Below are 23,616 nucleotides of genomic sequence, written 5' to 3' on the forward strand. Positions count from 1 at the left end.
AATTTCTCACCTGATCATCTGTATCTCCAGAGCATGTCCCTGCCTGGCCACTGCTTTCACCGTGCCTCCCTCTCCCTGTGTCTCTGTGCTGCCCACATTGTGACCAGATACCATTATTTTACCAGAAGAACAATGACTGACCTTGATGATCATTTTAATTTGATACATTGATTTTTCTGCTTGTGTTACTAGTTTATTTTCTTTAGCTATATAGTAAGCGCATAAATAACAGTGTTCAATGTACAGTAGTGTAGCCACTTTCACACATGCACTGCTATTCTGAACTTATCTGGACATTACCTGGAGGAGCTGTATGTGTAACAAATGAGAGCAGTAACAGGGATGAGTTGATGTAGGAGATTTTCTTCATTGAAAAGAAGGTTTTAAGCTCCAACAGATTTCGAACCATTTCGTAGCTCTACTCTGTTCGCTGTCTGCCAGCGAGTGACTGCAGCTCCGCTAGCATGTAATTGTTTACGTTCCCGGGCGGCCGGGACTAGTGGGTTTGGTCAAATGGCTGTGATTGGCTTGATGGTTGTCAATCACTCTAACTTGACCAATGGGTTTTCATGTATGGGGGAGCGACTCAGTATACTATTACACCGCGAGGGCTGGCAAATGGTTTAATACCTTAGGATGGGCGCAACCAAGTTTACAATTGGGAGGGGGGGTTCACACACTTGTGTTTTCCTTAAAAACGGAAATAAATTGAAAATAAATAAGAAATAACGAGACAGATCTGTTGACAGGGTTTATAAAAGAGTGCATAATTAACATATTTTCTACTGTATATTGGGGGGGACAGATTGCCGTTTTCTCAATATTGGGGGGGACACGACCCCCCCCCAAAGAATGCGTGGTTACGCCCATGCCTTAGTCTGACTAAAATCAGACTGGATCAGATTTCTCTTTTCTAGATTATTCGATTGATAGTCGCATTAAGTTCCATCAGATCCGATCGGATTTTGCGTTTTGCGCAGGCTCTAGATTTTTTCCCGGGGCCGTGAGCCGGAAGTAGAAGGACGGCAGCGGCGGCATCTTTCCTCCGAAATAACCGCAAGCAAGTGCGCCATTGTGCATCTAGTTTGTGTAATTATCATGTACACCATAAACGAAATGTACAAAGATGTAGCTTTGTCTCGCTTCGTACGCCATCTTTCTCGAATGCCGAGGCAGAGTTTGTTGTTGCTGGTGACATAAAGAGGTCAGCTGGAGGTGGCTCTGTTACCAGGAGTTGAAATGGGTAAAGTGCCACCTATCGTATCGGGGTATGACATGCTCCAGCCAATAATTTGATTTTCTCACAGGCATGTATACTTGGACAATTTCAGTTGTCTGATTGAGTAGCATAGTCGAACTATGGCTGTAATCCGACTAAGCTGTGCATGTAAACGTACTGAGTGGATAGAGTGGGTGACATACCCCTCATGACATCAGTGCTGGAAAGAAACTAAATACGTGTGGTTAAATGTGCAATTTATTTATCATACAGCTTAAGAAAAAGCTAAATTTAAAACTTAAAACCTATGATGACTTTTTAAAGTAACATTTTGTTTTTTAAGCATCAAATAGTGGTACAGACGGAGCCCCCTAAGGGTCATGGCGAGAGTTTTTTAAGACTACTTTTGCGTTACCTCGCCAAACTTTTGCATTTCCTAGCACCACTTTTGCATTCCCTCACAATCTGTTTATGTTACCCTGCAATACATGTTTCCATCAGTTTCCTTCTGTGCTGCTCTATTATGGATCAAGCTCACAGACCTCTTTTGCCTCTTCCCGGGCCCTCTGCTGCTCCTGTCGGGGTCACTCATCCTCACTTTGTTGTATGCTTTACCTAAGGCACAGCAGACAGTGGCGGTGTGTTAATCGGTGGGGCTATTTCAGCGGATTGTGAGCTGTTTCCTCGTCGATAAACACACCAGCGCTTTGGCTGTCACAGCCGCGGAGTGTCTGGGCTTGTTAGGTAGAGCATACCCGTCGGCTGTCCACTGCCACCGGGTTGCCCTGCATCTTCTCCACCACCCAGCCTGTCTGCTCTACCATAGGTACCTGCTCCACCTCAGGTAAAGCAGATGAGATGAGTGAGGTTGGAGAGCTCTGATTGCTTTTATGTACTTAGTGCAGTGTATTTTGGTATGCATATGCAATTTGTTTCTCATCATTTTATAGGAAAAGTTTAGCCCTTTAATAAGAATGTCATTCAGATTTAGATTTTTGAGTGGCAAATTTATATTTACAGATGTGTTTGCCTGTCTGTCAATAGTCTGTATTCACACAGGGGCCATTTACCTCTGACATCAGCCTCTTTTACTGTGGCCGTTTTAGTTGTACCTCTCCTGCTTTTTGTAGGTCATGTTCAAACACACAACACTCGTAGCCCGGGGCCAAGTTGAGCCGCGTCCCATTATATTAATTGTGGCTCTCCTCAGGCTCTTCAAAAAGTAGGTGCAAGGTTAAAAGAGCAAACAAAGGATAGTACACTGCACGCTCTGTGACAGCAATTCCAGCTGAGTGATAAAGAGGGATATCTTTTATGATGAAGGTCAACTTATCTTTAAATAACAATACATTTCAGGTCTGTGTCAACAAGCATGAGCTCCTGTTCTTTCAACTTAACCACTTCACATTGTTGTGCACTTACTCTGTTTTCTGCCTTTTGGTTGCTTACTAGGTCTTTGTTGTGCAGTATTTTAAGCTACTTATACATACATATTGAATGCTTTCCTTATCCTGCCATGGTTGAACATTGGCTAATATTTGTAAATATAAGCTATAATAGTAAATTCTCAAGATGCAGTTTTTTGCAGCTGTTTTTCTCCTGAAATTGCAGCAAAGGGAATACTAACGTGGTTCCTTTCCTCTTCCTAAAATGGTTGTATGGCATGAATCACCTCTCATACTTCCAGGCATGCAGGAGAAAGCCAAGGCATGTTTGGACTCATCTGACCAAACCCAAAATCCTGTGGCAGGCAGACTTATTGCAATCCCCAGCTGCTGCTACACACCTCAGCCTTTTTCCATCCTCCTCACATCTGAGCTGGATATTTATGCATGTAGCGTCATAAATAAGTCATGGTGGGAGCTTGCTATGATGGCCTTATCAATGAGTAAACATTATTGTGTTTTTATAATGGGCACGACGGCTTGTAATTCTACTCAGACTACCCATTATAATTAATCTAACAGCCCCAATAAAAACACAGTAAGTATTTCTGTTACTTCCTTCATATAAGTATTATATATGAATATATATAGATATCTATATATATATCTATATCTTTATATAGATATATATATCTATATATATATAGATATATATATATATGATCCACAGGTTCAAATGCAATCTGGAGGCCAGATGTTTTCCACTTTCTTCAATACTGCTCTGGGCCTATAGAGAGCAGCAATCCCCCCTGGATCGATCCCTTACTCTAAGAAATGAAACAAAAGAAATGCTATTTTCTTTCTTTTCCCCCCATTTTTCATTTGCATCTGGCTCGTCACGCTGAGGAAAAGGTGGCAGGTTTTTGTAAATCAGCAGTAAAGCAGACACACATCCATTTTTTTTTCTAAATTGTACTTTATTTTCTTTTAAAGACATATGTTTTAAAACAGCGATTGTAGAGAATAAATAAAGAAACATTATGTTTTTTTTTTACTTCCATAGGTACATTTATGTAATTAAAAACTCTATAATAAGTGTGTTCATTGTCTTGAAGACCAGCAGAATCCTCTTTTTTTTTTTCTTCTTCTGAAATTAAAAAAGAAATCGTCACATCTCCCCCGTCATCAAATTGATTACCAAATAAATTAAAACGTAAAAAATCAAGATAGAAAAATTCCCAGCCCTTCCTTCCGCTTGGTTTAATTTGAAAAGTAGTGGCAGCAGAGAATCTTAACTCGTGAAGTCCTTTAACTCCATTTTTGAAAACCAAGGTATGTACAGTGAGAGGAAATCCATTTCTCTTCCAGCTTAATTACCCCATGTTTTTTTTTTTAATTTACGTATAAATAATAAAACTAACTCTACATAACAATATTACCAATGGTAATCATACAGAATAGTATTTTCTTTTTGCCTCCGACTGTGCAGACTGGCCTTCTGTTAACGCCATAGACCACAAATCACACTATACAGTAGAACCCTGTTCAGTAGAATAACATCAGTGATATGCTTTTTCTTAACATGTAGATCTTGTTGCTGACAATAGAGTATGTACATAATATAAATGAATCCAGCTGTGGAATGATAGGAAATATGGAGCACTTCTGATATTGTGGATGCTGATTCTGGCGATGTATTTGTCGCTGATATAACTGCTGCTGCTGTCGTTGTTGTTGTTTTTGTAAGCGCATACACGTGATACTGCTTTTTGTGAAGTGTTGCTCCTGTGCTATACGGTTGGTCAAACAACCAAAAAAGGCTGGGACATCCCAAGTGGTTTTCTTGATTGAACTCTTAGGTTTTTCCTGGAGGTAAAAGAAGAAGAAGAAGAGGAGAGAGAGAAAGAGAGAGAGAGAGAGAGAGAGAGAGAGAGAGAGAGAGAGGGAGAAAAAAAAGACAGCACAGAGCGTTTTAAACCAAATCACAGCAATCAAACACATACATTTAAGACTTTGGAAGTGGAGTGGTGTCTGCAATACACACTGCTTGCACTGACGCCTCAGGGGGAGTCTCGGTAATCAACTAGTGTCCATGCAACTCAAATAGTGACAGTCATACTGCTGCAAGTGTATGCTTGTTCTTAGAAAAATAGTTTGTCATCTCTTTTGGCAGGCAAATTAATTCAGAACATGCACAGTAGGAATTCTGGTGGGGGATAAAAGTCTCCCAATTTTTTTTAGGAAACAGTTGGAGATCATTTTTCATTTATATATTCAGAACTGTGTCATTCACCAAAACTAAGTTTCTCAGCAAAGATTTCAAATCAGCCACCAAATAGTTTGTTTGTGTTGCAAGCAGGGCATCTGCAGGTACAAGAAAAAACTATGTTTTATTATCTATTAAAAATCTTTTCAAGATTTTAAGATTTCTTTTACAAAGCCAGGTTATCTTAATTTAAGTCCGATCATGTATTGGATATGTATATATAAAAGATCACACATAAAATATTGAGGATATTTCCATTTAACAAAACATCAGCTTCAACATAACTTTATATATTTCGATGAAACATTTTTAGGTGAGGAAGACAGGGAAACAGTTTGTGAAGCAGAGCTGTAACACTTGGTATCTATATATTTGGTTGGTGGACTATTCAACTATTTTAATCATCGATGTATCCTTACAGTCACTTTTTTAAAGCAAAAATATCAAACATTTGCTGGCTCCAGCCTCTTAAATGTGAGGATTCGCTGCTTTAATTTATAATTTATGATCGCAAATGACGAGGGGTTTGGGTTTGAGCTCTGAACAATCAATTGCAGATCAATGGAGTTGCATGCCGAGAGTTAACAGAGAGTTTAAGAGGGTAACATCTCACAGAGAAAGATGGTAGAAATCTAGTTAGTTTGTAAAACTAAAAAGAAAGTAAATTTAACCTTTATATTTTTTCTGCTTTATATTTTATGATTAAACATAAATTAATTTCTTTCCAAACTTGCTGTGAGACTAGCAGATACCCTGATGATATATATAATTGTTTTCGGTTGTCATAAATGTCAAGTAGATTTATGATTAAAGTATTTTCGGAATATTATTTTAATGTTTTTGGAGTCCCAGAATTCCTACAGAGGAATGCAGTTCCTCAGCCAGCAGCACGTGTCACAGGAACCAAACAGCTTTTACCCAAAACCTTCTCAGGTAAGGTTAGTGTCTCAGTTGGTACATCACGCACACACACACACGCACATTCACTTACACTTCACTTACACATGAACATTTTTTTCACATGTAGTTAAAAACAATACACTCAGACAAATACGAACACACGCACCTTCAGGTTGTCTCACACCAGCACAGCCACCCACAAACAAACAGACACTATGTCGACCATTGACAGGGGCACACTCAGCACGTGTTCACTCTCACAAAAAACCAAACAGAGTTCAGGCACAGAGTCACTTGGAAATTGAGTTACAACCAAACGAAAAACCGCACCCACCCGCACTCACCGAAGAACTACCACACCAACCAACTAAACAAAGGGAATGTGTAAGAATGATAATCATGACAGACGACAAAAAGGAAACTAATCAAAAAAACAAAAAGGTCTAAAAAGGAAAAACAATCCTAATTTATCCATGTTTTGATGGACTGAAGGCTGATTTAGCTCTTAGCACTGAAGCTTTTTAGAGGACTTGTCATGATAATCAATTGCTTACAGATGCTGAGGTAAAGTGACAGTTATTGATCAGTGTTTGCAAGGATTTCAAAACCAGGACAAAATAATAAGAGGAAACTCACAACGCACCAAACACAGTTCATGGTCGCCACAGTAACCCGCCATGCAGTTGGAGCATGGTGAATCAAGGCAACGGCCCAAAAATAAAAATTTGCTAATGGCAACCATCACAGGCAATATCGCCACAGCAACCAACACAGGCCAATTAACTTACAACGCAGTGAGAAGGAGGGGGGGGAGGTTTTTTAGCGACGCAGGTCTCCACGATATATGTACGGACGGGACAGTCTTGAGAGTGGTGTGATGTTTTTTTCAGGAAAAATGGCATATGGCACAGCACAAAAACAATAAATAAAAAGTAAAAACAAAAAATTAATGACGAGCAGTAGTTGGCATTCAACCCTGCGACAGAACACTGGTTAGACAGAATATTTGAACTTCTCTGTTTTAAAAATGCCCCTCCCTACACACACACACACAGAGCAAAGAAAAGAAGGAGACACTGTTACACAATGTTTTTAAATTGATGGTATTTTTTCAGAGAGCTGCCACCTCATTAAAGTTAATCTACTGTAGGGTTATTGACTTCTTCAGTTCCACATGAAAGACAGCCATTTAAGCACTGGGCCCCCAATTACATCCACTCTGTCTCTTTAACTTCCAGGCACATTTCCAGCTGTCTATCAGCCCTCCCCGAGCCCTCCCCCCGGTCTCCTCTAATAGGTCAATACACGATAACTCACCTCCTTCAGTAAGGTCTGTTGGCATCCTTGGGCCTCTTCAGCTGCACCTTCAGTCTCTTCATGCCAATCTGAAAGCCGTTCATGGCTTGGATGGCAGTCTGGGCGCTGGATGGGTTGTCAAAGCTCACGAAACCTGAGGAGGAAAGTGAAGACAGCGTTACTTATCTCTTACAGAAGAAAGGTAGTCTCCCAAGGCGACAATAACCATCACAGTGACTCACCAAAGCATTTACTCTGGTTGGTGGCACGGTCCACAAAGACCTTTGCAGAGATGACGTTTCCAAAGGGCAGGAACATCTGCAGTATCTCAGAGTCGGTGAACTCCTGTGGCAGGTGGTAGATGAAGATGTTGCAGCCCTCGGGACCTGTGTACAAATAGAGAGGAGCCACGACGACACAGAGGCGGCGTGACGAGACAAGACCAGACATGTTAGGCAACCAGGGAGAACTGCAGAGTTGAGGAAACACTCCAAAACACCTGAAGCTGAGCTAGTGTGAGTGACATAATGTGCAGCAATTGTTGGAAATGTTATCTGTAGAGGGCTTTTTCTTGCTACGAGTTTTTGATTGATAGCACTCTCATATTTATACAGTTAACAGCAATCAATAGCCAGCAGCTGGTTAGCTTAGCTTAGCATAAAAATGGGAAACCAGAGGAAACAGATATAACATACAGTAACTGTGTACCAGCACAAATCAGTGAGTTTTAGAGGAGCGGGAAGGTAGATTCTTTCAACCTCTGGACACAGCTAGGCCAGCTGTTTCCCCCCGTTTCCAGTCTTTATGCTAAGATAAGCTAGTTTGCTGCAGCTACATCTTTACATCGTTCTTATCCATCACTCAGCAAAGAAAAGCAAATATGCATATTTTCCACAAGGTATACAGACATAGCTCAGTGCTAACAAAATTGTTATAACACCTCCACATTTAAACGCAGAAAAAAGTGATATATTATTATTTATGTTTAAGCCATTCTGAGGGCAAGAGCACAGATCTTCTTAAAGGACCATTCCAGTTTGTTTGCAAAGTTTCTTAAATGTTTCAACTGTACATTTTTGCTGACAATTTTCTTGTGCATTTGCTCTCAACCTGCAGGTCGGGACCCACGCAGGAGTTGTGAATTAATTTCCAGGGCTCGCCAGATGGAGAGGAAAATGAAATGACTGGAGAATAGTTGTTACAACATATTGGCTATACCAGTGATATAATTTGTCTTAAAATAGATTGAATTGAGTCCAAGTCTGAGTGAGTTCTGGTTTGGCACACACAAAGAAAATGTTTTACTATTATTAATTTGGCACTTTCAGGATGTTCCAGTTATCAGACTGTTGTCTAAGACTGCACAGCAAACATCATGCAGGCTTTTTATTTTTGTCAGCGCTGCTTTATTGTTGCTTGGTAATGCAGTTTAAGTACAGATGATTTGTCTGCACTGCAATCTGAGAAAGTTGGCAGTACAATAATGTAGTTTTGAGAAGAGCTGAAACACTTACCTGATCATTGATTTAATAATTTAAGTAACTGCAGCAAAAATAACTTAATATTGTCTGAGTACAGCTACTCAAATATGAGGACTATCTGTTTCTCTCAAGTTTCACACAACTTTTCATTGTAAAATGAACATCTTTTGGGTTTTTGGATCCTTTGTCAAAATAAGAGATTTAAAGACTTCAAATTAGGACACCAGACATTTATCAGACATTTACAGAGAAATCAAACAAATACTGAACAGATTGGTCAGCAATGAAAACAATCATCGGTTGCGGCTAGATTTAACAGAGATTAATGCAGACGTTATCTGATAAATTATGTAATTCATGTTCTGAAAGTTTGCAGTGTGGCAGCCGTGTTTGCACTAATGTTATCTGCGGTATCTGAAGTGATTGTGGTTTGTGATCAGGAAGCTAAAACCACCGGAATGTTCCTTTAAGATATGATTATCGCACTTTGAGCTCTTGGAGTTTACCTTCTCGCTGCTGCAGCTGCTGCGGCTGCTGTGGCTGCTGGGCCACCAGTGTGGGCTGGTGGGGGAACGGCTGTCCCACCAGGCCGTAGGCAGCGGGGTAGGTAGCTGATGGAGAGGAGGAGGAGGAGGAGGAGCAGGTGAGCAGAGTGCAGCGGTGAGGCAGGCACAGACTGCAAACTAATCAGATTTTTTCCTCAAAACAACATCTGACAGAGCGGCATTCCCACCTACAGATTTGCTAAAACCAGGAGATGTTTTGCATGTATTTCGCGATGCATGACTCATATCTATAGAGCTGTGGGTTATTTACATTTGTAATATATGTGCATGTTTTTACTAGGGATGTACATTTTCTACTTTACACATGCAGTGTTGGAGAGCAAAGGTAATGTGGCTGCATTTCATTACGTTACATAAAACTGTTTTGCATTCTAGTTGCACGGATGGAAAGGTGATTTCTAGGAACCCGGAAGCTTAAAATGTCGAGGTCCAGTGGTCATATTCTCTATAAAATGTATCCAAAAACAACATATGGAAGATTACGTGCTTGTATTTATATCTGAAATCTACGGAGGCCCTTAACAATCACAGGTGGAACATGTTATTTCCTCAGTTTTCCTGCGATATTGAGTTATATTTTATTTGTTTTCTCCGAGATCACAAGTAATTTATGTCATTATCATTTTCTTCTGGGGAAAACAAGCTTTGTTATCCTGAGAAAAATTCACCTGAAAAAAGTGTAGCAACTGATTTAAGCTGAAAAGTTCAGGCAAAGGAGTAAAAAATAAAAACAGATTTGAAAAAATATCATAAAAAGTAAATATTGTTTGATTTGAAACCCACCCCACAGAGCAGAGTGTATGTCATGGTCCACTCTTATGAATCTTACGATTGAATATTCCCTGATAATGGCATAAACAAAGTTTGTTTTCTTGAGATGGTGAGAAAATGATTGAGTTATGGCAGCACAACAACATCTGTTATTCTGTGATAATGACACAAATAACCGCTGATCTCGAGAAAGCAAATAAAATTAAACTCGTCATCATGGGAGGGAATAATATGTTTGACCCACGACTGTTAAGGGCCTCCACAGAAACAACTCATCATTTCTAGAAATAAATGTCAGTTTATGTCACAGTTTATGTCACAGTTTATGGTGTTAACATCAACGACATGGAACACAGGTGGAGGCTCACCTGTGTAGTGCTGCATGCCTGTGTACGCTTGCTGCAGGGGGTCCAGGACAGGACTCTGAGCTGTGGCAGAGCAAACACATTGTCTCTAACTGCTAAATGCACACAGACACACACAAAACACAACCCCAAATGCTATCTGGGGCACATAAGCACGCTCCAAATAACATCCAGTGCTTTAGTTTCATTTCAATTCCTCTTAATTAGATTGTTGCTGCTGCACATCAGCAACAGGAAGTCACGTTAATCTTTGTCTTTTACTCTTTTATACTGCTATGAAGTGGATGTTGTGCGGCGCTACCTTGATAGGCATGAACCCCGTTGGTGTAGAGGGCTTCAGTCGCTGATTGGCCGTTGGGTGGAGCTGGCACAGAGGCGTAGCTGTTCACTGTGAGCGGGGGAGGCAGAGCTGGGACGGGTGTGGCTGCCATGGAGGGTGGAGTGCTGGTACCTGCACACATTTTTAGCGAGACAAAGATGAGCGACGTGCAGTTTTGTGCTGAACTGAAGAGTACATTAACACACTTCTCAATCAGTTTTCCATTTCTGATGCGTGACTCTTTCGGCCTTTTATAAATGACAAGAGTTAAAGTCTGCAGCCCGGCTAATGGCGCTGTCAGGCTGCTCAATGGCGCAGCGGTGCTTTCAGCTAAATGCCACGATAACAATGTGCCCACAAAGACAATGCTAACATGCTGATGTTAAAGGCACCCTGTGGGGTTTTTGACCTTATTAACAGGAAGCAGCATTAATTTATGATGCACACGTGCATACGGGTGACAGGATTCACTTTATCTTTAGAGGGTTTCACTTTATTACGCTGATCTACAGCTGGTGGTAACGCAGCAACGAGGTGAAGGAAGGCAAATGCATTCAGCACTTTAGTTGGACTCACACCATTCAATTTGGTGGTGAACATTCATTTGAAATAGAACTGAAACTCCACAGAGCACCTTTAAGCCGGTAGTGTTTGCCGTTTAGGATGCTAACGTTTGCTGATAAGTACTAACGTGCAGTCCAGATGAGGCTGATGGGAATGTCTTGACGAATATTGTGACGCTTTACCAGCCCAAAATGTCGGTACTTGACAACCTGGGAATGGGACTCAACAATTAGGAGTCTTTCTTGTGCGCTTATGAACAGCTTGGACAAATTCTACCTTTTAGTTTAATAGTCTTTGAATAATATTAATATGACGTGAGGTTCAGTTAGCTTTGCATAGAAAAGAACGGTCGACATGTCCTTCAGAAAGAGCCTTTTTACTTGAGTACATTTCAGAGCCTGTACCTCTACTTTCACATTAGTTAAGTGTCAAAGACATATTACATAGTTTTACAACAGAGAGAAATAATGATTTTTTTTTAACTGTTTCAACTATGAAAACAAATGTTCGGTGTCCTCAGTATCACTCTGCCTATAAGATATTCAGGTACTTGAAGGATGGAGCTTCTCTTACTCACTCACCATTTCACCGTCTCCTCGGCCTTTTAAATTTAAAAGCTAAAATCGTGACGGACTGAAATAAGAAGAAAAAAAAAAGATCTACAAAACAGATGTTTGTTATTTTGCCCTTTTTGGTCCACCGCTCCTTGTGTATCTGTCCTCATATTTCAAGCAGAAATCTAATCAAGGCCGGCCGGGGCCAGACATCTCTGCCTCTCATTACCTGAGGAGGGGGTGATGGATGCGATCGGCGTGGCAATGATGCTGCTGGGGTTGAGGGCGGCGAGCTGCTGCATCTGAACCGCCGCCACCGTGGCAACAGGAGATAGGTAGGCCGACTGCGCCACCAGGGCCTGCTGCTGCATTAACTGGAGGACGGAGACGGAGAGAGAGAGAGGTTGTGTGTTGAGTATGTTAAGACGGATCTGTCTGTGTTTCATTTTGTGTGTTCCTGTAAGCAGAGAAACACCAGAAGACTGCAGAACACAATTGTAGACGGACACACTTTCAGATTTCCATTATTAACTAGCTCAAATTACGCAGTCATAAAAATCGAACTCATTTAATATAATTGCAATGGCTCCAGTCTGAACCTCAATGAGGAGTCAATATAGTTAAAGGCCACGTCTCTGCACACTGCAGTGTAACTCAGACCAGTCGTCCTTGGTGACTCACTCGCTTTTGCTCAGCGGACCTGTTCAGACACGTCATGACCTTCACAATCAGTCATTGAGGCCAAATCGGGGTAATGATTACATTAAATCGAGCCTCTGCCGCTCTCAGTAAGCAATTCCATTTCGCGTTTTGTTTTAACTTTTTAACTTACTTACAGATCGCGGCAATAAATCAACGCATCCATCTCGAGTAAAGATGTTGTCAGGCCTCCTTAAGCACGACAAATTGAGCAACTGTGAACTGTGAAATGAGCCAAATCTCAAGCCATTTGCAGTAAAACGGTCAATTAGCAATGACGAGGGCAGTAATGTGGCTTTACTCTACACTGTAAATAGCAATTTTTCAAGTTAAAACTGCTGCTGTGAAAAGAAAACTCTTCTATTAGAAACACGTGGAACATATCAGTCATTTTTCAAAATCTTTCCTTACTTTGAGTTAAATACTTTTCAATCAGGGTAAAGTCAGGGTAAAATCCGATCAGCCCTTCCATACTTTTTATTTGCATGTTTTGTTGTGGACCAGCCACCGATCACCTAAGTGTTCTTCACGGACCATCAGCGAAAGCAAAAAACATAACCCTGTCTACTCAGTATTACATTGTTGATATTAATAACAGAATAAATCATCCGCCGGTGGCCAAATATACATTTCTGCTTATTGTGATGTCATTTCTTTGACATCACAATAAGCAGAAATGACATCACAATAAGCAGAAATATATATTTGATGTCAAATATATATTTCTACTTATTGTGATGTCATTTCTTTGAGTATATTCAAATGCTTCACATCCCTAGAATCTGTACAATCTCGGCTAAAAGGTTTGATATTTGTCTCTCTGACAGATATCAACCTGCTTCTCTGCTCCCCAAGCGCCGCCGCATGTTGTCACCACGTTTTGCGCCGCGTGTCACATAATGTAATGACTTCATCGCACATGTAGAACGTGACGAGTGTGAAGACAGAAGCCTCAGCGCTTGGGTGCAAAAAAGACTGAACGCTCTCGCTACGAGGGTTTTTATTTTTCATTCATTTCAAAAGGGTCATGTAAAACAACAACCTCTCGCAGCCAGTGATGTGTCCTTGCGATCAGAGTGAGAATGTGTCGCTTAAAAACTGTGTCTGTGAGTCTGAGTGTGCTACTCACGGCCTGTGTGTAGGCATTGTAAGCCCCGAGGTGCAGGGTCATGGGACTGATGACTCCCAGCTGAGAGGCCACCTGCTGCATCCGCCGGAGCCCTCGCTCCTTCTCTGAATCGGCAAACTTCACCACCAGGCTGGACGAGGCGCCCTGCGGAGGAAATGGAAAAAACTCAAACTCATAACTCCGTCTGCCCGACACTTTTCACATCAATTGCAAGATTCAAGATTCAAGATTCAAGGTCTCAGACAGAATATTACCACTTCCGTTCTGACCGGGGACCCTTGCTGCAAGTCATCCCTCCCTTTAGCTTCCCTCATTTCTTATCAGTTCTATACTGTCTGCCATCAAATAAAGGCAAAAATACTTAAAACCACACAAAATGAATCGTAAAAGGGGTTGGAGTGAAAAAACATGTAGCTTTAAACTTTTTACAGCCAGAGATAATGTAAAAATAACATTGAGAGAAATATATAAATTGTCCTAAAAATCTGTGCAAAAGGGATAGTTCACCCTCAAAATCAAAACGTGTCCTCTTATCTGTTGTGCTCCGCATCCAACTTGTTTTGGCGTTGAGTTTTGGAGATATCGCAGTGTCGATTAGAAACCTGTGCTCCTGGCAGATCGGGATGTAAACATTAACAGCGTCCTCCTCAGCTGAGCTACAACGTCAGCGAGCTTAATTAGCTGAGTTTGATAGATACAGCTTCTTCTGCTTGTACATCTCTCCTTATAACACTTCTTTTTGTGCAAGATTTATGAAAAATTTGACACATGTTCTCGTCCTTTTTCGTTCGATTTTTATATTTGATCATATTTCCCTTTTATTGTTTTTATTTCCTCCATGTTTACGTCCTTTATTCTTATTCTTATCTGCCGTGTCTGTTTTTACTTTATTTTGTCAAGCACTTTGTTACAAAAAGTGCTATATAAATGAATAAATAAGCTTTAAATAAATATATATATATATATTTTTTTTTTTATTATTCTACACGGAGATACAGGAAGGACATAGCTCCTGCTCACGACAAGTACAGCAATCTTGAGTAACCACGTCATGATTTCTGGAAAGAGACATCGCTGCTGATTTATATTTTAGTTGGCGCTCTGAGCACCACAAGCTGAGTGCCATCTATTTCCAATATATTCGAAAGATGGCAGAGAGACATCTCTACATCTGATATCTCCAAATAAACAAAGCAACAAAAGGGATGAACAGCATTACAAGTAAGAGGAAAAATAGCCCCCTTTATTTAAATTTCAATAATCCCCGGTACAAATAACGAGCCGCTGAAGAAAGATCACCACGTTTTACAAACATTTTGTCCCTGATTTTGTGTGTGTGTGTGTGTGTGTGTGTGTGTGTGGAGGAGGGGGACAGAAAAGGGAGAAGTGGTGACTACGAGCTGAGTCACCGTGTTGAGTGTCTAAATGACTGGATTTGGAGCATCTATAAATGTGTAAATGTTTGAGTACACGTGCGACCACGTGTGTTTCTCTGCCTGTGTGTGGGTGTGTGTGTGTGTGTGTGTGTGTGTGTGTGTGTAAGGGGGGCGGGGGATCGGGGGGACGACTCACCGGTAAAGTACGACTCCCATGCAGAGCGTTGATGGCAGCCTGGGCCTCTGCGTTGCTCTGGTACTTTACAAATGCACACCCTACATGAAATGACACACCATTAAACGTGGCCTCAGACAGACACACACACACGCACACACACACACACACACACACACACACACACAGTGTACAGAAACTGCTTCCCTTTAAAAATACATTAGGAGCTGTTGTACATCTAGTGCTTCATCAGTTACGGTGGCATCATTAAACATGGTCCACAAGACATTCATTGCTTCATCAATCACAGTCCGTAAACCACCAAACGCATCATTAGCCATGACCCATAAAACCTATTGCACCATTAGTCATGCCTCATGCAACAAACGCAGAAAAATCTCGCATCTGTGTTTGAACTGTCGCCGGACTTTGATTTACACGGCAAATACCATTAGCATTGTTGTTAGCAACGATGGTAATTTACATTCACGTGGCGGTAATGTGCTGGAGGAGGCTTAATTCTCAGGGCTGGAAAAAATGACAAACACTTAAACACAGTCAGCGTCACTTTAATGGTCCTGATCTGGACTCCATTCGCAATTACTCCTTTCTTAAGTACCAAAATCATCCCGACACTGATATTTCATTTCACTGGGACAAATATGGATTTAAGGGCCTCAGATTTCAGAATGAAGACAGATGTCAGATGTCATCCGTTGGTTTTACAGCCTCGATTCTGGCATTACGGCCGTCGCCATTTTTGATTTTTTGAGCCAATTCAGGACGAGAGGATGAAGACGGGGATGGATCCTCTATCTCACAGTAGCCACGCCCACAATCGCACCCATGCTTCAACTCAATTCAATTTTACTCTAAGTGGGACCATGATTTACAGGATGAGGATCGTGCTGTATTGACGAAGCCGTGAAACCAGTGATGGAGACCATAAACTCATTAGGAAACTGTGAGCCGAGCTAATAAATCAAGCAAGAAGTCGGATCATTTTCTCTTAAGCTTACATACAATTATCTAGTTTTTTAAAGCAGTGGATTCACCCCCTGCTGGGCATCAGAATGATCCCGGTTTAAGGCACTTCTACTCTGGTTTCACTTTTTAAACAGGATGCTCCATCCATACGTTATACAGTCAGTGGTTAGATCTTAATGCATCCGTTCACCTGTTGGACATTTTAGATCAATTTGGTTTTATTTTGTAGATTATATCCTCATTTGTCATGTTTTAATTTCCACTTCCTGTCTTTGTCTTTTTCTCGCTGTTTTTCATTAATTAATCAGCCCTTGTGCTTTTAAGTCTGTGTTTTTCCATCACTCATCATTGGCTTGTCTGCATTTCCTGTGTCTATTCCTGGAAGCTTGCACTTTTTTTATTACTCTTTCTTGGTTTCTATTTTGTCTGCCTTGTTGTTGCCGAATTTTTTGCCGTCAGCTGTTTTATTGCTTGGATTCTGGACTTTTTTTAACCTGCCTCTGTGTCTTGTGTTTGTGTCCTTTTTTTGCCTGACCATGACAGTAAGTTATACCTATAAATACATAAATGGCCAGGCACCAGACTCTTTACAGGTGTAAACTCTTCATCCAAAAACTGACAAAGAAAAGCAGCAAATCTTAACATTTAAGCAGCCGAAACCAGCGAATATTTGAGCCTTTGGCTTGAAAAATGACTGAAATGATTCATCAGTTACAGAAATAGCTGCTGTTTGATGTTCATTGGTCGACTAATTGATTAATTGACTTATCGTTGCAGCTCTGATTCAACTTGTTTCGTTGTTTTGTCGTGTGTTTTGTGTTTCAATGCATGTCGGATTAAACCGGTATTCTCAGACATGGTCCTCTGTTTACCTTTGCTGGTGCCGTCGGGCCCGCGCAGCACCGTGCACTCTTCTATGCTGCCGAACGGCTCGAACATCTTTCTCACATCGGTGTCCGTCTGCTGCTTTCCTAGCATGCCCACAAACAGCTTCCTGTCTTCTAAGGGGAAGGATATCACCAAGATGGGAGGAAAGAGAACAGGATCATGGGAGGATAATGTGAGTAAGGGAAAAGCGTAGTCATGGGAGGGGTGATACAGGCAGTGAAGAAAAAAAAGGAGGGGAAAAGGGAGAAGTGCCATGTCACCGTACATGCATGAATAACAAGGGAGCAACAACAGTGTGGTAAGATAATAAGCAGGGCAGGCGGGGACATCAGCTTGTAATGCCTCACAGTGCCACCAGAGTGCAGTAACACGAATGTCATAACAAACAAACAGCATCTGGCGGTGACTCAAATGTTTGTCGCCCTCTGTGTTGTCAGAGAAGCTGCTCCGTCTGTCCCCGTCTGTGAAGGATCAGACCAGCGTTTCTTCATGTTTTTAGCCCATTTACTACAAATCACACACATTCCTGCAGACTCTTCTCGAAGCATAAAACAGATCCATGGATTGTGACCATAGTTTTTCTCAACATTCGTGCTACTCCTCAGATTAGGACGGTATGAAAATCAACCGTCAAGAGATTTAAAGCTTGAGATTTAGGTAAACGTTTCCTAATCCTTATTCTTTTTGTTACATTTGTGTTGGGTGATATTGTCGTATAAATGTGGGTTTTTGGTTAGAAAAGTCTGCTTGTGCGGTGTGGCCATGGGTTGGATTTGAGAGGGAGCTGCCGACAATCCTTGGCAAGCCATGGTTTCAAAATATCAAACAAATACAATATACAAATGTGGCCATTTCTCCTATAAAGAGCTGCCGGCATATAAGATCGTTTGAAGACAAATGGCCCCCTAAAACTATGACATGTATAGAAACAAAACAACAAAGAATATTATAAGTTTACTGTGGTAAAAGAGCAGAAACATAATTATTCAGGTGTTTGTCAGAGGCAAAAATAAAACTATAAACTCAAAATGTTGACAGTGAGCTGGTTAGGTGGCTGGTCGTCAACAGATTATTTGGACTTGCCATAGCAGGAAAAGCACAGGTGTTACCCATCCCAGTAAATCATGTCAGTGTGGCAGTGAGCCAGCAGGCACAACACTAAGGACCCTAGATGGAATTCAACCATCATTCATTTTCATTATTCACACCTGTACTTCTCCTACTGTGACGTGTCAACGCGCAACAACGTTAAACTATTGTTTGATTCGGAAAAATGGGCCACGATAAAGAACAGCCTGTACGAATCACGGTGAATGAGAGGAAATGTACAAAAAAAAAAAAGATCCTTTAAAGGGTAAGTTCACCTAAAAAAAAATAAATAAATAAATAAAAAATTCATTAATTAATTTAAGATTAAGTTTTCATCTTTGGGTGAACTTAGCCTTTAGGTCGTTGGAAACAGCTTATATTCTCAATGGCCTGCTCACAAATGCTGAAAATGTGACTGGGTAGATGTTGAGACAGAAGGAGCTTCAATGTAGGACACAAACAGCTTTGGTGTAGTTTGACAGCAAGGAAAACATCCATTTTAACATCTATTTTAACAAGTACCTGAATTTTGTAAAACAATAATCTGTTGAAAGGACGATCAAATCTTTCATGTTGAAATTAATTGTTCCTTGACATCGATTGTGGCCTTGATTCTGGCCCATCACTTTAAAGGTCATCACAGCTTGTTAAGACAGACTTTTCTTGGTGTGTTTGAACAGGTGCTGTGTTTTCCAGGTGCCGACGGGCGTCTCTTACCCCCTCTGCTCTCGCTGTCCGCCGGCTTCACTTGGATTGGACGGTTCATCTGGAGAGACAGAGGCCAACATGATGGTCAGGTTTTAAAATACGCGACAGAGTTGGTGATCATCAACACAAGAAAAACATCAATGATGTGCTGACTTCAAGTAACCTGTCTGTAAATGCTGTAATGTGATGTAATGGTGACATATGAGCGCATGTGGATGTTTGTGAATTTGGCCTGCGCTCCAGCCTCCTACGATTTCCCACTAATTTCTCTCCTCTACACTCCAGCTGACTGGCCTGACACCGATATGTGCGATATTACGTTCACAGTGTCGTTACAGTCTCTCTCTCTCTCTCTCTCTCTCTCTCTCTGTCTCTCTGAGTCTCTCTCAGAATCTGCCCTAATCCTGTCGTCTATCGTTCCTTCTCCCCCTATCACACAAAACCAGGAAAAGCACACACCCACGCCGGATTGGGGAAGTGATAAGATTAAGCACACTCGCCGGCTAATCTGGATTACAGGAGCAGGCAGCATCAGAGTAGTGCCGAGATTCTGAGCCCGACAGAGAGACAGAGACGAGGGGGAATACAGGGTGCGAGGGGAAAGCGAATAATATCCGGGGAAAAGAAAACAATGAATGAGAGAACGACACAGGGAAAGAGAGAGCACACAACGCAGAAAGGGATTAGGCGACCTTTTCATAATATATCAAAAGACAAGCTGCTGAAAATGCCATTTTTCCTTTAGTTCTCCGCAATCATTGTCCTCTTTACTATTTAACAAAACCCCCTATATGAAATTGGGCACACATCAGTGCCTCGCCGCCTCGCCTTTCAAATGTATAGAGCAGGAAAAAACGGTGAAAAGAGGTATTGAATGTAATGAAGAAAAGAGCGAACAAGAGAGGGCAAGCAGGAGAAGGGTGGGATTGAGAGGGATTGTGGAGAGCATATGGAGGAGAGGATGGAGGTGGGGGGATGTGCGTGTGTGTGTGAGGAGGAGGAGGAGGAGGAGGAGGAGGACGACGATGCCGGTGAGGAGTCGAGGTGAGAGCAACAGACTGACACTCTGTTAACTGTGGCTTAATGAAGGTCTTAATTATGGAGCTGGTGACATTTCAGCCAGTCACTGATCCTGTGTCACTGATTGATCCGCTGTGATCGGTCACCAGGAGACACCATCGATCGTTGCCGCGGGTCGCGCTCCGCCTGCCCGGACCCGCATGCACAAACACCGTCGGCCTCCACTCCGCCGGCCGACCGACCATACCGAACCACCAGCTGATGTGCCAGCAACACCTGCTGCAGAAGGACCCCTGTGTCTCCTCACCGGGCGTCCAATTGATTGCACCAATTAATTGGATGATTGAATAGATGGAGGGGCAAAGTCTCAAACCCGTCTCACAATCAGTCAGGCAAATTTGAGCTTGTGCTTCTGCAGTCGGTGAATAGTAATTCTGGTCTAATTTATCGTTAGGGTTTACATAAAAAAGAGATTTAAAGTGCTTTTGTTTGCGGTGAAGACGAAGTGCTTGTGGTGTAATAAGGTGCTCTGGATAAAAGCACTCAACATATATCACTAATGTTGCGAGATGAAGGGTCCATTCATCGCCTGTTGTCCGCTGTTTAACACCATACCAATCACTTCCTGCGTTTACGAATCCACAAAACATATTTATAATACGTGTAATTCTTGTAAACGTTCTCACGCATGATCTCTAAGCCCACCATGAATCAAAATGAAATATGGAGGCCTACGATATTGTGGTAAACAACCTTGTGGACCGTGCCTTTATTAACAATTTTTACATAGTTTTCAAACACCTCCAATTTTCATCTGAGGGCAGTTTTATTTATGATATTGTGAGATTATCGTACCTCATACCTATAGGACTCAGCCAAAACTAGACAGTGCACCTTTAAGGGTTTCAGCTGAAAGTATTAATGCTTTTGAAATGAGTGCATATGGACCAAGAAAAGCTTTAAACATTAAGAAATAGAGTTTTTTTTTACTGATTGCTGGGACAGGTTTTCTTTTAACAACACTGCGGAAATACATGCTCAGATGTGGCCATATGCATCAGGGGATGCAAGACATAAAATAAGCCGCCATTTTAAAATGTATCTTTGGTAAAACATCTTCAAAATGAAATACTGACAACAACACTCTGGCTTACTTGTAGTGTACATGCTTCACATATAGACAGCAGGATATATAGACACATTGTTTTGGTGAAAACAATATTGGCTATCTACAATAGTCTTCTAATGCAAAGAAAAGTCTGAGTTGAGTTAAAGATGTAAAATACAGGACTTGGCCACCTGTCAGATTCATACTCCAAATATATAGCATTTAACTCCTAAATGCAGCATCTGGTGAATAGTTAGCTTAGTTAGCGGTGCAGCTAGCAGTCCTATTAGCTGACTCTGCCCTGACTGGGAGCTTGGTTGGGGGGGGGGGGGGGGTCAGCACAGGCGGTTTGTACTGTGTAGAAAAAGCAGTTTTTCAGGCCTGGACTGGACAGGAAACCGGCGAGGAATGTTAGCGGGGAGTGGATCCGAACCAGAGCAGGCCGAGGCGGTAATGACTCAGCGGCCTCCCAGTGAACATGGCTAGAACGGGAACGAACGCCAGAGGCCAGTTCGAGGAAAGGGATTACAACTCTCAGCAGGACGATGAAGACACAGGGTTCAGGTTGTGTGTGGTTTATTTTGACAAAACCAGGATTAGTGTTTGTTGGAACAGGGGAGAGAAAAACCAAGGCGGCTGTGGTGAGTTTTTGTTTCTGTCAAGCTTAAATGAAGTGCGAGAGAAAAACCAAAGAGAGCTTGTGTACATATATATGTGAATATATATATATGTATATATATATATATATATATATATATGTATATATATATGTATATATATGTATATATATATGTATGTATGTACACAAGCTCTCTTTGGTATGTGTATATATATATATAGCCAACTTGTCGCATTTGTACATCTCCAGGCTGAAACTATGGCATAGAGGCCTGGCTTTTTAGGTACATAAAGTACCTACTAGACAGGACAGGCCAGGGCTGGCTGGTTAGCATGGTCTGCAACACAATACCTAGACACATCGACATTCTGTTCATAATTTTAGTACATTTTTTTATGTGTTATACTAAAATTCTTGCACCGATCATAGCGGATGTTACAACCTTACAGTGGTAATAGTTTAAGGTGACGTCTTTGATTGATGACGTGTTTGAATGATGTCTGTAAAAAAACCTCTGGGCCATATTTCAGTGCAGGAGGACAAACAGTGACGGCAGCAGCAGCGGTGATAAGGAGAAGCGCAGCAGATGGCTCAGGAGATTGGAATTAGAATATACAAGAGGGAAAACAGTGAGAAGTGGAGGCCATCGAGGCTGTGCCACTTCACATCGGCACGGCAACCGGCCCTGCCGCTCTGATGAAGACCGTGCTCGCATGGCCATTGTCATGGCAACCCCGGTGATGAGAGAGCCCCACATCAGGTAAACAAGGTTGCCCTGAACGACGTGCGGAAGAGATGGGTAAAAAAAAACAAACGAGGAGGACAAAGGGTGCTTCTAGGTCGAGAGATAGAGGGATTAGATTTGTGGGGGAGGAGGGGGGAGGACAGAGAAGGAGGAAAAATGAGAGACACCGAACAAAAAACAAAAAAAAGGAAAAAAGGAGGGAGTGTTCGTGCCTGTTGAATGTTGGCGCTGCCTCGAGAGCAGATGCAGAAGCATCATCTCTCTCTAAGCCTGAACCACTATCGTACACACTTTACAGTAATTTGCTCTCTCCCCTCCTCCTCCTGTTGCTCCCCTCCCTTCCCCTTTCTCTCTTAGGCTTGTTTACAAAAACAGTCCCATGCTGTGCACAGACAACGCACAGGCAAAACCTGCCCGATGATCAACAGCCCATTTTACCAGCGTGTTTGTGCTCCATCTCCAAGCACACGGCGCAGATATTATATACAATCATCCTCCGACTAAACACACATTCATTGTCCCCACACACACACACACACACACACACACAGGCTATGTCTGTCTCCATCGACAGCCACACGAGCACACTATCGAATGCTTTACTTGTGTGCCACTACTGATGTAATGTTTTTTGAGTTAAATGTCTTCATTTCTGGGCAGATATACTTACATTTGACTGTGATTAAATCAGCATATAGACTGTATTTCTGTCACCCTCTTGTCACCCATGGTTTTTCCCTCCGGATCCGTCCCCTGAGCGCACATCTACACGTATTTAATCTCTTTCGCTCCGTGATGCCGCGGGGGATTTTCGTGAGGATTATGAGATATTAAATCCATAGATTATCCAATCAAATCACAGCTCGACCCCTTTCGCCATAATGCATGACCCCCCCCCCCCCCACACACACACACACGTATAAACATCAAGGTCCGTACACAGAGAGGAGTGGCACTCGCTGCCACGTAGATGCATTTTCATCTACTGCCGCGACGTAAATGTGGATTTTACTGCCGGAGTGAGTAAAACATACTGATGATGATGTTTTCTCGCCTCTGTTATGACCTGTTAAGTCTATATAGCGGCTGTGTTGTGAGGGTGACACATTTCTGTCGCCTGTTTTTCTCTCCAATTTCCATCCATTCTGCTTGTCTGCCCTGAAAAGCAGCCGCTCTGAATGGTAAATATATCGGCAGAGACCATCTCCCCTGCTCTTTCAAGAGCATTTACAGCAGGGAGGCGGTGTGTGTGTGTGTGTGTGTGTGTGTGTGTGTGTGTGTTTAGGTGGGTGTGTGTGTGTGTGAGGATGTGTGTGTTTGTGTGTGTGTGTGTGTAGGTGGGTGGGGCGGGGGGCACAAAGACAATTTTCCGTCTTCGCCTCCCCTC

At 41.9% G+C, this 23,616-nt stretch overlaps 1 protein-coding gene across 3 annotated transcripts in view; it reads right to left on the minus strand.

The window, feature by feature from the left end:
- Positions 1-3,570: 3,570 nt before the first annotated feature.
- Positions 3,571-23,616, minus strand: part of celf3a (cugbp, Elav-like family member 3a) — a 56,958-nt gene continuing 36,912 nt past the window's right edge. Inside the window, exons 7-18 of one of the 3 annotated variants that reach the window (XR_003983468.1) lie at positions 18,747-18,795; positions 16,925-17,053; positions 15,087-15,166; positions 13,515-13,658; positions 11,916-12,060; positions 10,551-10,700; positions 10,253-10,312; positions 9,054-9,158; positions 7,309-7,452; positions 7,088-7,220; positions 6,559-6,632; positions 3,571-4,470 (exon numbers count right to left, since the gene is read on the minus strand). Coding sequence is in view for 2 of the 3 variants with exons in the window: in XM_030411502.1 (XP_030267362.1) it covers positions 7,093-7,220; positions 7,309-7,452; positions 9,054-9,158; positions 10,253-10,312; positions 10,551-10,700; positions 11,916-12,060; positions 13,515-13,658; positions 15,087-15,166; positions 16,925-17,053; positions 18,747-18,795 (1,134 nt within the window). In the remaining variant the exon portion in view is untranslated. The remainder of the gene's footprint in view (positions 4,471-6,558; positions 6,633-7,087; positions 7,221-7,308; positions 7,453-9,053; positions 9,159-10,252; positions 10,313-10,550; positions 10,701-11,915; positions 12,061-13,514; positions 13,659-15,086; positions 15,167-16,924; positions 17,054-18,746; positions 18,796-23,616) is intronic. The other 2 variants (XM_030411503.1, XM_030411502.1) reach the window with 2 other exon arrangements.

This window comes from Sparus aurata, chromosome 3 (assembly GCF_900880675.1).
Source record: "Sparus aurata chromosome 3, fSpaAur1.1, whole genome shotgun sequence".
Lineage (NCBI taxonomy): Eukaryota > Metazoa > Chordata > Actinopteri > Spariformes > Sparidae > Sparus > Sparus aurata.